At 44.7% G+C, this 16,570-nt stretch overlaps 1 protein-coding gene across 1 annotated transcript; it reads left to right on the plus strand.

The window, feature by feature from the left end:
* The first annotated feature begins 9,102 nt into the window (after positions 1–9,102).
* On the plus strand, positions 9,103–11,073 carry LOC107373706 (D(1) dopamine receptor-like). Its single transcript, XM_015941851.3, has one exon. The coding sequence runs from the start codon at positions 9,402–9,404 to the stop codon at positions 10,851–10,853; it is 1,452 nt and encodes a 483-aa protein (XP_015797337.3). The 5' UTR covers positions 9,103–9,401; the 3' UTR covers positions 10,854–11,073.
* The last annotated feature ends 5,497 nt before the right edge of the window (positions 11,074–16,570 follow it).

Genomic DNA, 16,570 nt, shown 5'->3' on the forward strand with positions numbered 1-16,570 from the left:
GATTATTTTTTACATGATTTGTTCTGTAAAAGTTGGCATTTTTGGTAGTCTACAGTTTTTTATGTCAGTTTAAATTAGAATTTCAGAGGCAATTCTAAAATATTATGGATCATGATAAAGATCTATTGGAGATCTACCCCAACTTTTGGACTGCTCTGCCAGTCACTGTGGCTCAAGCTGAGAGGAGCTTTTCAAAACTTGATCAAGTCATACCTGAGGTCACCTATGTTTCAGGGGCGGCTCACTAACCTGGCTCTGATTAGTATCAATCACTCAGTAGGGGAGCAGATTTCATATGATGACATTATTGATGACTTTGCATCAAGGTTAGGTTTTAATTTTAGTTTGTGTTTTCTGTTCTAAGTGCAATGCTGTAGTGATTATCTTTAGTTTGTTATGTGTGAAATATTTTTGCTATTTAGAATATTTATTATATATTATGTGCATATATTCTTAATATTTAGTTAGTTTAGTTGTTTTTGTATGTTTGATTCTATATGTTTTGATACAGTATATAATGTATATTGCTTTACATTCTGACAACTTCATAGTAATTAATGTAAATATGTGCAACTTAGAAAAATGAATGTTCAATAGTCGTTCTAATAAAACATGCCTGTTTGTAGAAAACGTGTGTGTTCGTGCAGGTGGGGTGGTGTGGTGGTGGGGGCGGTTGGGGGGGGGGGGGGGGCTCAAGGGGGGCCTCGCCCGGGGAGTAATTCCATGTAGAACCGCCACTGCAGCTGGAACTACGTTAATTTTCAGATGGACAAAAGAAACGAACAGTGGCCAAAATTGCAGTCTAAATGCACCAGAAAGCAGAGTTTAATACTTATTTTTCTAATATTTCTAAGGAAGCGTGTACAGAATGTAATTTATTCTTAAACCGTACTGCCCAGCCCAACTTTTAATGGGATTACATATATTTAACTGTGTTCACTTATTATTACATTCAAATCTTCCTCTCATCAGTAACCTAAAACCATCTCACTCTTCACTGTAGCACCTACCTGCACCTCAGCAGGTCTGGTGCTCCCTGTCTCACTCTCAGCAGGTCTGGCGCTCCCTGTCTCACCCTCAGCAGGTCTGGTGCTGCCTGTCTCACCCTCAGCAGGTCTGGCTCTCCCTGTCTCACTCTCAGCAGGTCTGGAGCTGCCTGTCTCACCCTCAGCAGGTCTGGTGCTCCCTGTCTCACTCTCAGCAGGTCTGGAGCTGCCTGTCTCACCCTCAGCAGGTCTGGTGCTCCCTGTCTCACCCTCAGCAGGTCTGGCTCTCCCTGTCTCACTCTCAGCAGGTCTGGCTCTCCCTGTCTCACCCTCATCTGGTTCCTGCTGAACTTCATCTTATCTCTAATATAAAAACAGTGGACAGGAATAAGGAGTAAAAATACTGTTGGACGACTAGTGCAACATTAAAATCATGGTTGTTAAAGTATTATTTAGTCGTGCTCACTTGTTATCATGCTCGAATCTTCCTCTCATCATCAACCATCTAAAATCTCACTCCACTGTAGCACCTACCTGCACCTCAGCAGGTCTGGTGCTCCCTGTCTCACCCTCAGCAGGTCTGGCGCTGCCTGTCTCACCCTCAGCAGGTCTGGCGCTGCCTGTCTCACCTTCTTCATCATTTTCCTGCTGAACTTCCTCTGGTCTCTTATATGAAAAAAAGTGACATGAATAAGGCTTAAAATTGAAATGTGATGAGAATGTCACAAACAAGCAACAATCACACTTACAAACTCCGTTTTTATGTGGAGATTCTACTTTTTTATTTATTTTGTGTCAAATCGTTTTTGTCTGTTACTGTAAAATTCGCCATTTTTTGTTGACTAGTAGTGTTGCTTAATGTTTAATGCTAACTAGCACGATGTTTACGCTAGTCAGCCATTTTAGCATTTGACCAGAAATACAATTATACTCTTGGACTAAATTATTACCAACTCACAATTCCTTTCTTTCTTTTTTTGCCCATGAGAAGAACTCGCTGAGCTGCTGCCGTCTGTCTCTGACACCTGTGTCTGCCCCGGCTCCGACTCCTGCTTCTCTCAGCCAGCCTGTCTGCCTGAGGGGAGGGGCTGTGTCGGAGAGAAGTCCGCGGTGTCTTTCAAAATAAAAGCTCACGAGTCAAATATTTCAAAATCAATCTTTTTCTTCTCCATGTTATTGGGGGGGACAAATGCGCGTTTGTCAAATATTGGAGGGGACACGTTCCACCCGTACCCCCCGGTTCCTACGCCCTTGGGTAAAATGGTAAATGGCCTGTATTTGATATAGCGCCTTCCAGAGTCCTGGAACCCCCCAAGGCACTTTACAACACAATCAGTCATTCATCCTTGCACACATACATTCACACGCTGGTGGGGATGAGCTATGATGTAGCCACAGCTGCCCTGGGGTGCACTGACAGAGGCAAGGCTGCCGAGCACTGGCGCCACCGGTCCCTCCGACCACCACCAGCAGGCAAGGTGGGTTAAGTGTCTTGCCCAAGGACACAACGACAGCGACAGACTGAGTGGGGCTCGAACCTAGCACAAAGCCACGCAACTCCACGCAACGTCATGTGCTGGAGAAGGCTTTGTGCAGTGGTCAGACTCTACCATCATCAAGGCAAGATCTTGGTGACACATTTAAACTGGATGGAGATAAATCTTCTGACATTACAGAACTTTATAAAACAATGCCACAGTGAATGTGTGCCGTAATTGAAGCAAAAGGTGGTCCAACTAAATATTAGAATGTGACCTTTATTGTTTTTTGTGGTGGATTTTGTTTTTGGCCCAGCAATGTATTTAGCTGTTGGGTTAAAAAAAACAGGAATGTCACTAGAAATTATAAACCACAGAGCAAAAACATTATGACAACCTTTAGGGGGAGGGTGCCTATTGAGTACTACTGATCTAATCGCTTTACCATTTCTTTGATTGAGTTGGAGCCAGTTAGGTTTTTACAGTTTTGCAGAAACACAGAATAATGTTTGGACTTTCCTTCTTCTGGGCAGCAGGAACAAACTGGAGCATCCCAGGGGAGGGCATGTTTCAAAGAGTAACGAGTAAAACTACTGAAGCAGACTTTAATAGCACCTTTGTTCTCCCCCTGCATGCGTGGGTTTCCTCCGGGTACTCCGGTTTCCCCCACAGATCACAACATGCCCTATAGGTTATAAATTGTAAGTCGCTTTGGAAAAAAGCGTCTGCTAAATGAATAAACAAAGCCTTCTCCAGCACATCCCAAAGATTCTCAGTGGGGTTAAGGTCTGGACTCTGTGGTGGCCAACCCATGTGTGAAAATGATGCTCCTTGAACCACTCTTTCACTTTTTGAGACCGATGAATCCTGTCATTGTCATTTTGGAATATACCCGTGCCATCAGGGAATAAAACAGCTATTTATGGATTGTCCCCTCTGTTGCAGTAGGCAGATGGATTGCAATGCTGTCCCATTTGAGCTGTGACATCTGGTATTCCCACATATTTTACATCTCTAAAAATACCATAAAAATTAATTAGAGGGAATGGATGACTCCATCTATTCATGGTCTCCATGTAAACAAATGCAGGATCAGAAGTCAGTCGCACATTTCACACAAGAACCCACGGGGGCTAGGAATTAGTAGCCTGGCCTGCTAGACTCGTTCTCTGTTTAATTCTACACAGCGAAGAGTCTGGTAACTCATAGGCAGAGAGGCACACGAGGGGCGGGACTAGGCAGCTCAAAAATAACCAATCAGAAAAAAGACGGAAATGCCGACTGTACCGCACAATGCTGTTTTCTAGCTGTAGTCAAAAATGGCGTCTGGCAACAGCGCAAACACCTTTTTTTTTTTAAGAAGAAAGGCTTTTAGTGCTTCTACTTGTTGTTTTAACCCTCTCAGGCTCAAAATAAGTTTTGATAAAAAGGCAAACAACTAAGTCCTTCAGAGGTACTTCTGAGTAAAAAAAAATGCTCATGAAATACGTATGTGGAGTAACCAGGTAGTTAGGTTGAACGTTGCAAATCACCAACGCCTGCCTCCAGAGGGTTAAAGACGTGTCCAAGTCATTTAGAACAGAGGAAAGAGCTGCAGCGAACTCCACTTCAGTCACCATCTTCATGACAAGCTCAGCGTCGTGGTGTGTGACGTACGCTGCTCAGCGCTGATTGGCTCGGTTAGGATTCTCATGGGGTGGGGTTATTTGAACAGGAGTGTTCTCAGACCCTTTCTCTGTGCAGAATTGAACCGAGGAGGAGTCTGGCGGGCCAGGCTAAGGAATTAGGGGAATGAACCTGATTCTGATTTAGGATCCCTTTTATCAGAGGATCCAACACAACATCCTAAGAACCCAAAATGTTTTAACTGAAGACTCTTTCAATCCTCTTAAACCAAAAACAAGCCCCATATCCAGTTTTGATCACATTTTAAGCATCACAGAAGTAAATTTGTTTTTTCACCTCACAGACTGAAGACTTTAGCCTCCAGCAGCAGCGTTCACGGCACAACTCAAAGTACTTCCTTCAATTCTTCACAATAAGAGTCTAAAACATAAAGGTGCTGAGAAAGTGTGCTAACCCAACTGCTGGGTTGAGGCTGATGGATATGAGGTTGGGTCGGTTTAACCCACCGTTGGGTCAAGCATCAGATTGGGTTAAGATAATGTGTTGGTATTTTTCATTTAGTGAGTGATTGGTTTATGGTTTGATAACACTTTCTATTTGAGGTTAGTTCAATAAAGGAGTGTATTATTCATATTTAATAAAGAAATAAGAGAATGCTTGTTTTTGTTACACTCACTCAAACATAAGGCAACTTTTCTAAATAAGATTAGGAGATGCTGTGAGAATAGATGGAAACCTGAGCTCGTAGACCCACAAAATTCACTTTTCCACCCGAGAGCTTGGAGAGCCTTCCGAAGAATGGCCTGGGCCCTGGAGCGGCGGACCAACGAAGAGCACTGACACTTAGAACTGATTTACATTTCTCAGACTATAGGGACCCTCTTAGTCCTCTTTTCCTTCCTTTCACTGATAGATTAGCTTTTTATCTTTTCTTTTGCCACCTAGCTTAGTCCACACCTGACATGCACTCATACTAGGAAAAGGGAGGTTCTTCCAGAGATAAGGGGGGCCTGAAGCACATACGGTTTTTTAGACTCTGCACTACAACACCACTTCTTTAGGTGCACCGTTCGGAGTGGCTTTGGTCACTTTGGAAGGAGAAAAGCTGCAGTCCCAGCCAGACAGCTCCAGCTTGACATATTATCTGGCAGCTCTTATGGGAGAGGTACCATTTTGCTACCTCTTCAGGGGTCTGTTGTAGTAATAATTTATCTACGTATTTATTTGATCTGGGACAAGGTTTAGGTTATGTCTCCCTGAAGTATGCTAGAGTGTTTGTTCTGGTTAGGAATGAGCGAGTACACCACTATCTGTATCTGTTCAACCATCTAAATGATCTGTATCTGTACTTGGAGTGGGCGTGGCATAACCCGGAAGTGGGTGTGGTTTACATCAATACATTATTTAAAGTCTGAAATATATATGGATTGATCAGAAGTTGATATGTGTATTGTTTATTTGAAAACTATTTACAGAGCAGCCTCAGAATTGAGATTAAATATTTTTGACCACAATAGAAAAGGAACTATTACAGAACAAGTTTTTCAGTAAAATCAGAACATTGTTATTATTTAAGTGCATGAATTAATACATCTGAACTCATGCAGTAGGAACTAGGAAATATGAAATACTAGAACCAGACACAACTTTTTTTATTTGATTATTTAAATTATAAATAATTTGATTCCGTCTAAGCTGAAGCACCCTCTGTATCACTCATTGTATGAGAGAGAGAGAGAGAGAGAGAGAGAGAGAGAGAGAGAGAGAGAGAGAGAGAGAGAGGGAAAACCCGAGCAGAGCGGAGGAAGTGACCAAGCTCAAGCCATTTTCAGCTCTGTCTTGTCAAATGCACCACGTAAGTTACGAAAAAAGTAACTTTGAATATTCAACCGAAAAAGAAGCGAGCTGAAGAAAACCTACGCTGGACCAATCCAAGTCTCTTCACACAGAGTGTGGTGAGACCAGTTTGCTGCTGCTGTGCTCCTTCGAAGATGCTGACTGTTGCAACAATATTCCTTCCCACTAGAGTCCACAATGTCAGACCTGGGCTCAGCACATTTACGAACAATAACTGCAGGAGCCCATCTGGCATTGCCTGGATGAGGTTGCATCATGACCTCATCACCTGGAACCAAGGGAAAATGATGAGTTGGGATTGATGTTGGCCTCTTCTTGTCATGGTGGAACTTTTTTGGAAAGCTTTGGACTTATCCAGCCGCTGCTTAATTTGGTCAGGGTCATGCAGTTTGGGGACCAGAAGCAGTTTAGATCTTGGTAACAAGTTTCTTGGCCTCATGCCCATCAGCAGCTGTGCTGGTGACAAAGAGAAGGGGTGTTGTACAATAATCCAACAATGCTAGATGCTTGTCCAGAGCATTGTTACATTGTCTTTTTACTGTCTGCACAGCACGTTCAGTCTCTCCGTTGGAGTGAGGAGTGTGAGGTGATGATGTGCAGTGTGAAATACCATAACTCTCACAAAAACCTGTAAACTCCTCTGCTGTGTACTGCAAGTCATTGTCAGTGAGCTTTCAGCGTCTCAGTGACAGCTCGACTGTGCAGGTCTTTGAGTTCATCTACTTCAATGAATTTGGAGTAGTAATCCACTAGCACCAAATATTGGGTGTGTCCAAATCCACAGGCAGGATGCTTATGAGTACGGGTCCTCGCCGGTCTAGTAAGGCCGGGTCCTTGCTAGACCGCTAAGAACGGGACCCAGCGGCTCTGAATTCGGACAGTCTAGCCTTCACCTCTATGGTGGCCCGTAGGCCCCGTCACAGCCGTGGCGGCAGCTACACGCAAAGGAAAAATGCTAAAGCTAGCGAAAATCGAGCAGGAATATTAAGGAGTTACAGCAGCTTCACGTCCATCAGCAGCGTTTGTTCACAACCGTTTTCAGGTAAAGTAACTTTGTTTATTCTAGAAGCTTTCAGGACTTACATGTTAACTTTAGATGGTTTCATGTATGTTTTATGCTACAGAATGAACTTGTTAAATGTACACAACACATTACTACAGAGTATTATCATGTAGGTAATTAATATAAACCAAATGCTAGCGGCCCATCAAAGATGAAAGCAGCGTGACATCTGAACCTTTCAAACTCTTGATACAGGTCGGCAGCATCCCAGTCAATCTTTGGACGCTCAAACTGAGGCATATGGACGGTTGAGAGATTGGGGGGGGGGGTTGGTTCGCAGGAGTTTTTGACAATTAAAATTGTGCCCATATTAATAAGTTAAACACATTTCATTTAACAACAATATTTTTCTGCACCTTGCTTCAACCATCTCCCCCCTCCCCCTGCGCAGCGGCCGCAAACTCACTGATGCGCCTGCAGCCTCTCGGAGTTCCTGCTGCTCTAAACATTAAAATAATTATTTCGTTTTCTGTTCCTCACTTCTGATTACCTTCAATGGTGTCTGTTTGTTGCAACCACCAGGTACAAAAACTAACGTGTTTTTATTTGACTATTTTTCTGTCCTGCTTGTTTATTATCTCCCTGCATCTCCTCTCAATCCTAAAGAAAAACTGCTACCTGGGTTCATATATATTCACCTTCTGAGTTACCTTTGAACTGCAGTTCTAAAAGATCTACCGACCGCAAAAACAGCAGAGTGCTCGCTGCCGCACCAGTGAGGTGCACCACCGGAGGACATAACAGGTGATACGCCCCGCTCCACAGCAGCAAAACGCATCAGGCGCAAATAAAAGACAGAAAACATCAAAGGAAATGAGCCGACATGAACGATCGCGTGTTAAATTAGTTTTTGAGGTGGCGACACCTGATTTGATAATGTTACTGTGGCCGTGCTCAGGACGCAGATGTCTGGAGCGCGTCAACAATCAGAGCTTTGCATGCGCAAGCTGGTTAAGGTTAGGATGGGGGTGAGGGGAAGGTTAAATTGCAAGAGGGTAAAGGTCACAATTCGGTCAAATGTCCATTTTACCGCGGGCGTCAGACACTAAAGCTCTAGCTGGCACAGCGCGTCGCCTTCCAACGTGCAGGGGCTAGTAACCTGCTGTCTTTTTCGAGGACTGCATCTTGTCAGTCATTATCACGTGACAGCGACTAGTCGATGAAAGGCATAAAAAGTCACTACAGAGCAGTGAAGTTGACTAGTTGAAACAACCCCTACCGTGGCTGTGCACAGGAGGCAGCTGCCTGGAGCACATCAGCGCTCTGCTGCTCTCCATCCTCTCTGCTCAAAAGAATTCCCAGTGTGCTGAGAGTCCATATAAATAATGTAATAAAGGCAGAAACAGGATCTTTTTGGGCTTCCCCGGGATCTGTAAGTTGACAGCTTCTAGGGCAGCCTGTGACCCTTTCAGGGGAGTCGGCTCTCCTTAGCTCTAATTCCGACCCTGCTGCAGTTGCTCTTAAACAACCCATGCCTGGCTCTGTCCTTTTTTCATTCCATAACCCAAACTGGGTTATTTCTAACCCAGCACTTGTTATTGTCCATACAAACATAATAGATGAATATGTTTCTGCACTAAAATACAATAGAATAGCCGTTATTAGTGTACAAGCAAATTGGAGTGCCACTCCCTTTAGTGCAAAAAATGTAAAATAATACAAAAAATAACACAATAATGATATAAGTGAAAATCAACAGTAAATGAAATCAGAGAACAGCATTGTGGGTGGCTTTGGAGGTGTGGAGGCACTGGTGTGACTTCTTAGCTGCTGCACCTCATGTTCTATAAAATACATTTCTAAAGCCCACAGCTGGTTCTGGAGCTGAATTCAGGCTGATGTGGCATTATTACTCCTCCTGGAGAGGAGCGTGTGTCTCCTAATCCTGCTGGCTCCTCCATCACCTCCTCACTGATGCTTAATAAATCAGTTTTCAGTAAAAAAAAAAATACATCTGTCCCAGTCGCTCCTCTTGGGGCATTCTTTATGCATAAAATAATGTTGGTCTAATAAACTCTTAGGAGGAGGTGCGTCCTCAGTGCGCACTGGACAGGGGGTTGTGGATGGTTCAAGTCCAGACTCAGACAGGGACGGAGCGGCTGCTTGGAGTTTATTCCAGGTAACGCAGGTAACGCGCGCGCAGCGCAGAGGCGTGACCCTCTCACTGACAGCGGCTCCAAACACAATCTGGTTCCCATCAGAACCAGCGGGGTTCTGCTGCTGCGGACTAGCGGACGGTTAGTGTTTCTGTAGATGTCTCACCTGGGGGGTTCGGAAGACCGAGGAAGCCTGATTTTCCATTTATCCAGATAAATTTGTGATCCGGGCTGAGGCGCAACAGGGATTAAACCCTCTAATAGCGCTAATCTAGTTTTATCCTGTGATAAAAGAATGGACAACTACAGTGTGTGGATTAATTTAACGGATGTTCTGTCGGAACTGGACGGGATGGACAGGGCGGAAGAGGAGGATGGAGGAGAAGGTGGAGGACTGCGCATCTTCTTGGGCTGCTTCCTGTTCCTGCTCATCGTGTCCACGCTGCTCGGGAACACGCTCGTGTGCGCGGCTGTGATCAAGTTCCGCCACCTGCGGTCCAAAGTGACCAACTTCTTCGTGATTTCGCTGGCGGTGTCCGACCTGTTCGTGGCGGTTCTGGTGATGCCGTGGGAGGCCATCACAGAGGTTACCAACACCTGGCTGTTTGGAGGATTTTGTGACGTCTGGATCACCTTTGACATCATGTGCTCCACTGCCTCCATCCTCAACCTGTGTATGATCAGCGTGGACCGGTACTGGGCCATCGCCAGTCCCTTCAGGTATGAGAGAAAAATGACCCACCGGGTCGCCTTTGTGATGATCGGAGTGGCGTGGACCCTGTCCATTCTCATCTCCTTCATCCCGGTCCAGATGAACTGGCACCGGGCTGAGGAGGAAGAATTGGTGGGATTGGTGCTGGCCAGGAACTTCAACAACACCAGCACCATGGCGTCCATGAGCTGTGTTGCCAATTTGAACAGAACCTATGCCATCTCCTCCTCCCTCATCAGCTTTTACATCCCTGTGGTGATAATGCTTGCTACCTACACTCGGATCTATCGCATTGCTCAGACCCAAATCCGTCGCATCGCATCATTGGAACGGGCAGCGGAGCAGGCCCAGTTCCAAGGTCATGGTGTGAACAGCAACCAGCAGCAGAACCGGACCAGTGATGAGGCCTCCTTAAGGTCATCATTCAAGAAGGAAACCAAAGTTCTAAAGACTCTTTCGATCATAATGGGGGTGTTTGTGTTTTGCTGGTTGCCGTTCTTTGTCCTGAACTGCACTGTGCCTTTCTGTGACCCCCCATGTGTCAGCGACACCACCTTCACCATTTTTGTCTGGTTCGGGTGGGCCAACTCATCCCTCAACCCGATCATCTATGCGTTTAACGCAGACTTCCGTCGAGCCTTTGTCATGATTCTGGGCTGTAACCGCATCTGCTCCAACAACACGGTGGAGGCTGTGAACTTCAGCAATGAGCTGGTGTCTTACCACCATGACACCACTCTCCACAAGGAGGCGCCAGTTCCTGTCCAGCCACAGCAGTGTCCTCGCAATCTGAGCATGGGTTCTGACTGCCTGGAGGACATGAGTGCACAGTTTGAAGAGGAGTCCAACATATCCAATGGTTCCCTAAGCCAGGACAGGCTGATGCTGCTTCCAGTTGCAGTCCAACTCCAGGACAATGCAGAGATTTCCTTGGACACAGTTTCACCAATGGCTTCAGTGACAGAGCTGGAGAGCAATGCTCTGATGCCAGGGCAGGTGCAACAGATTGATTATAGCTCAGGAACGGCTGACTGACAACCAGGATGAGACAGAAAGTCCACCTCCTTCAGATAGACTCCTTCATGTGCTTTTAATAGTGAAGCTTTTATTATTTATCGGTAGCTACACTGTGTTTCTGCAAACAAAACTCTGATTTCCCACTAGAAGCCCCACCCACTCACCTGGCTTGATTTGGGTGACAAATAAAATCCTTGTTGAGTCATGATGAGCTGGTTCCGAACTCCATTAGAAGAGGTAGGGGATGCCCTAGGTAGGTTGACTTAGGGTAATGCAATTCAACACAACACGTCATATTTACTTTGTGCTGGAGACTAAGTGTGTGTGTGTGTGTGTGTGTGTGTGTGTGTGTGTGTGTGTGTGTGTGTGTGTGTGTGTGTGTGTGTGTGTGTGTGTGTGTGTGTGTGTGTGTGTGTGTGTGTGTGTGTGTGTGTGTGTGTGTGTGTGTGTGTCTGCTCTGTCTTCTCGATCCCCAGTGAGTCGTGGTGGATGGCTGCTTATACTGAGCCAGGATTCTCTGGAGGTTTCTTCCTGTTGAAAGGTTGTTTTCCTCTCCACTGTCGCTATATGCTTGCTTATGAGGATTGCTGTAAAGACTCTTAAACCAGTCAGTGACTTGATGCAACGTGCTGGGTTCCTTTTATAGGAAAGTTTTTGCTGATTGGTGAACTGTATTGGAATGTTTGTCTTAATTCGGCACTTGATAAATAATTTGACTGGAATAGAATTGAATGGGGCTATAACTATTTAATGGGATTATTTTCTGGTCTGCTTTCCAAATGGCCAGGTTTATAGTGGTTTTCTCCATGTTTAATGTTCCTTTCATCCTGGAAGAAGGATGTGAAGCTTACTAAGTTCACAGCCATTTTTCTTCTCCGTGTCTGGTTTGATGGTGTAAATATGGTGAGATGAGCATTTATAGTTCACTTCGTCTTTTCACACAAAAACCTAAAACAACTTTTGCTACTGTTCAAAAACAAACTCTTTCTTGCTATCAAAGTGTGTCTTTAAAATTCACGGATTTGTGAAATCTATGGCACAAAACAGGATTAGAAAAGACTCCTGTTCTTTTTTTTTGGTTGGTAGGAGACCTGCGGACCAGAAGTAGATGGATGTGACGTAGGCTCCCTATAAATATACTACAGTCATCTGTATCAAACAGTGCAAAAAATCCTAACTTTATTTCTGTTTTAGCACAAAATAGTGGTCAAAAACTCATTATTCTATTTAATCTGTTAGCAGTTGAGATTAAGTCCCCCCTACCAGTCTTAAGCTGGGCGGACACTGCAACCTTTTCTCTCGTAGCGTTCAGCTTCAGCTCAAACTTCCCCGCAGAGCAAATCTCATGAGTCATGTGCTCACACTGTATGTCTGGTAGCAACACATCAGACCTAAAAATATGCTAAAAATAGCAGTTTTTACAAAGCATGCCAGACTTTTTATTGTGTTGTCATTGATGTCTGTTATCCTTCGGGATGGCTGTAGGACACATGGAGATTTATGAGGGTTGGAGGAGGAAGACAAAAGAAAGAAAGTAAATCAATGTTTTATAAGTTTACATTGACATAAACACGCTTTCTTGACAATCCTTGTCATTGTGTGTAAAAAAAAAAGAGTGTATAAGTAAAAACGACCAACGTGTGTTAGGGACATTGCTTGCATGTTTGCGCATGCGCCGTGAGCGGTTCTGGTACTCTTTGGATCGCAGCTGCTCGCAGCGCCGCTTCAACAGTGCGATACCCTCACGAGGAACGAGCAAAATATCAAACACGCCAGAAATTTGCGTGAGCTTACGATTGCTGATTGGTAGATGTTCACGTAGTCTTAATCGCCTAATACACGACACTCAGCGCAAAACTTGCCCCGATCTTGTAGATTCTTGCACAGGAGGAAAATCGGCTCAAAAAGTGAAAAAGTCATACAGTATATGCCCGGCTTTACTCACCCCACACTTCCTGTTTGGAAAATGCACCAATAGGAGGCGTTGCCAGGCGGACCGTGAGGGCGGCGCTGTGGCAGTGACTGACGGCACTCTAAAAAACCCCTCCCCTGGGGACAGGGACTGGGATGATCCTTATAATGCAGGTAGAATGTTTTTATTTTAAATAAGATAAACTAAAATGTCCCAAATAACCCATGTCTGCAGCACTATTAGTCACTCAGCTATAATATAATCAGCAAACAGTTGTTGATTTGAGAGTGACTGGCTCTTTAAAATGTCTTTGGTCAGCTCATTAGAAGTCTGTCATGTTTTATCAGCATTAGTCCCGCCCACTGACTGATAAGCAGGTTGGCAGATAAAATATAAAAAAAATGTGATGAAAAGCAAAACAGGCCATTAAATAAAAGTAAATAATTTTTCAATAATGGTCATAAAATTGGCTTACCTAATGAGTAACTAATGGTAAAGGAATCAGGATTTAATGAGTAACTAATGATTACCTAAGCTTCACAACCACTCCATGGTTGATTTATTAGCTGATGATTCCTGAATGATTAGGTAATGCTTTCTTAATGGTTGGTAATTCATAAAATCAATAAATACTTAATCACCCACTTATGATTCAATAATGGCTACCTAAGCTTTATACCCAGCCCTTAACCTATTTTTAGCTGATGATTCATGAATGATTACTTAATGTTTGGTCAGTCATTAATACCGAATCAAAAACTAATGACTCATCAATGATTGGCCAGCTGGTGATTCATCATTTACTCCTTTATGATGAGTATTATAGCTCTTTCCAATAACGGGGTCTGATCAGCCGGCTGGACAATGGTACCATTTTGGTAAAACCTCTTATTTCCTGTTTGCCTAACTGTTTCTTGTTCAGTAATAGCTCTACGGGAATATAGGTAATACTCTTAATGACTAACTAATCATTATCAAACCAGTAAATTACCATTTCCTAAGCTTTTTGTGGCCCCGAAGTAAACACTCCTAATGACTCACCAATTAAGAAGACTCACTGTTCAAGAAACCAAAGAAGTCCAGTTTCCTTCATTTGAACCTCCTTTGATTGCCATGACCTGGATGACTGAGAACCTTCACCAGCGTTTGTCCATTGTTGCACAGAGCTCGTCTCCCCATCAATGGCCTTCAACTCTGCGATTGTTGAAAAGCCAGCAATGTTTTTTTGGTTCACATTGACTTGCTGGTCAGAAGCAACCTTAGTTTCTGTTCTCTCATTAACAGCCCCTATAACCAGTAGGTATCTGCTGAAGGCCTCTTCTGAATTTAAGACTGAAACAACAAAAACAATAATCAAACTATATACCAGTATACTGATGAAATTGTTATCTTTATAGTTAATGTCAAATGCAGTATCTGATAAAATTAAAAAGGGTTCACAATTAACTTGGAGAGTTAATGGATCTTAATGTACATATATAGATGCACACAGTTACAGCAAAGCTATTTTCCACACTAAGTTTAATACAAGTATTATAAATCTAAAAGAAATGAACACCAAAGTATCAAGTAAAGTTTTGCTTAGCTTCATTGACAGTCCAACAAAAACGGATTAATTTAGTGGTAAAATCTGTTAGAAGCAGCTATGAAATAACACAGTTAAAGTATCTTTCCGGATTTTTCAGAAATCTGTAAAAGTGATGGTCTCATCATGTACTTTGATATAATTTAAGCAATACAACTTTTTTTTTGTGAAGCACGCACCCTGCCCCACAGAGCTCTGTGCAATAGGAAACTGAGGGCCGACCAGAACTAGCCAATAGCGTTTATAAATGACTAGAAACGTGAAGTCGTCATCTTAAAACAACGAAAGGAGAAATTATTTTTATTATATGCTTGTCAGCCACTAGATGATGCCAGTGGATAAGAGAAATATTCCAGAAAGAGACTAAAGCTGTTCGATGCATTTTTAAATTAAATTTGAAGGGCCTGTGCCATGCTATGTTACATCTTCCAGATTAACAGTAATCACAATATATGATAAAATGTTACTGCTAGCTCTGTTGAGATGTGATTGTTGTGAGCCATCACTTCAACCTGGTAATAAAATGCTTGGATATTTGTTTTATTAGTTCTTAACTGGTCTGATCCTCGGCTACAGAAGCTGGCTCTTGGAAAATGGAATGTCACCTCTCTGGAGGGGAAGGAGCCCGAGTTGGTGTTGCTGAAGTTGAGAGGTTCCGACTAGATATAGTTGGACTCACCTCAACGCATGGCTCTGGCTCCAGAACCAGCTTCCTTGAGAGGGGCTGAACTTGCTACCACTCTGGAGTTGCTCCCAAGAGAGGCGCCGATCAGGGGTGGGCATGCTAGTTGCCACCCATCTGGGTGCCTGTACGTTGGGGTTTACCCCAGTGAAAGAGAGGATAGCCTCCATCCGCCTACGTGTGGGGGGACGGGGTCTGACCAACTACAGCTCAGACTACCCGCCCTTTTTGGAGACCTTGGAGGGGGTGCTGGAAAGCGCTCCTCCCGGTGACTCCCTCGTTCTGCTGGGGGACTTTAACGCTCACGTGGGCAACGACTGTGAAACCTGGAGAGGTGTGGTTGGGAGGAACGGTCCCCCTGATCTGAATTCGAGTGGTGTTTTGTTATTGGACTTCTGTGCCAGTCATGGATTGTCCATAGTGAACACCATGTTCAGACATAAAGGTGTCCATATGTGTTCTTGGCACCAGGATACCTTAGGCCACAGCTCGATGATCGACTTTGTTGTTGTTTCATCTGACCTGCGGCCGCATGTCTTGGACACTCGTGTGAAGAGAGGGGCGGAGCTGTCAACTGACCACTACCTGGTGGTGAGTTGACTCAGATGGTGGGGGAGGATGCCTGTCGGACCAGGCAGGCCCAAACATATTGTGAAGGTCTGCTGGGAACATCTGACAGAGTCTCCTGTCAGAAGGAGCTTCAATTCCCACCTCTGACATAACTTCCAAAATGTTTCGGGGGAGGCGGGGAACATTGAGTCCAAATGGGCCCTGTTTCATGCCACCATTGTTTAGATGGACGACCAGAGCTGTGGTTACAGGGCCTGTCGTGGTGACAACCCCCGAACCCGCTGGTGGACACTGGAGGTTAGGGATGCTGTAAAGCTGAAGAAAGAGTCCCCTGGGACTTCAGAGACAGCTGATAGGTACCGGCAGTCCAAGTGGAATGCGGCTCGGGTGGTCGCGGAGGCAAAACTCGGGCGTGGAAGGAGTTCGGTGAGACCATGGAGCAAGACTTCTGTACGAATTCGAGGAGATTCTGGTCCACCATCCGGTGCCTCAGGAGGGGAAAGCAATGTGCTACCATTTCTATTTATAGTGGGGGTGGTGTGCTGCTGACCTCTACTCGGGATGTTGTGGATTGGTGGGCAGAATACTTCAAAGACCTCTTCAATCCCACCAACATGTCTTCCAGTGAGGAAGCAGAGTTTGGGGACTTTTGAGTTGGGCTCTCAAATCTCTGGTGCTGAGGTCACTGAGGTGGTTAAAACGCTCCTCTGTGGCAGGGCTCCAGGGGTGGATGAGATCCGCCCGGAGTTCCTTAAGGCTCTGGATGTTGTGGGGCTGTGTTGGCTGACGCAACTCTGCAATATTGCGTGGACATCGGGGGCAGTCCCACTGGACTGGCAGACCGGGGTGGTGGTCCCCTTATTTACAAAGGGGGACCGCAGGGTGTGTTCCAACTACAGGGGGATCACACTCCTGAGCCTCCCTGGTAAGGTCTATTCAGGGGTTCTGGAGAGGAGGGTCCAGCAGATAGTTGAACCTCAGATTCA

The sequence above is a fragment of the Nothobranchius furzeri genome, chromosome 12 (assembly GCF_043380555.1).
Source record: "Nothobranchius furzeri strain GRZ-AD chromosome 12, NfurGRZ-RIMD1, whole genome shotgun sequence".
Lineage (NCBI taxonomy): Eukaryota > Metazoa > Chordata > Actinopteri > Cyprinodontiformes > Nothobranchiidae > Nothobranchius > Nothobranchius furzeri.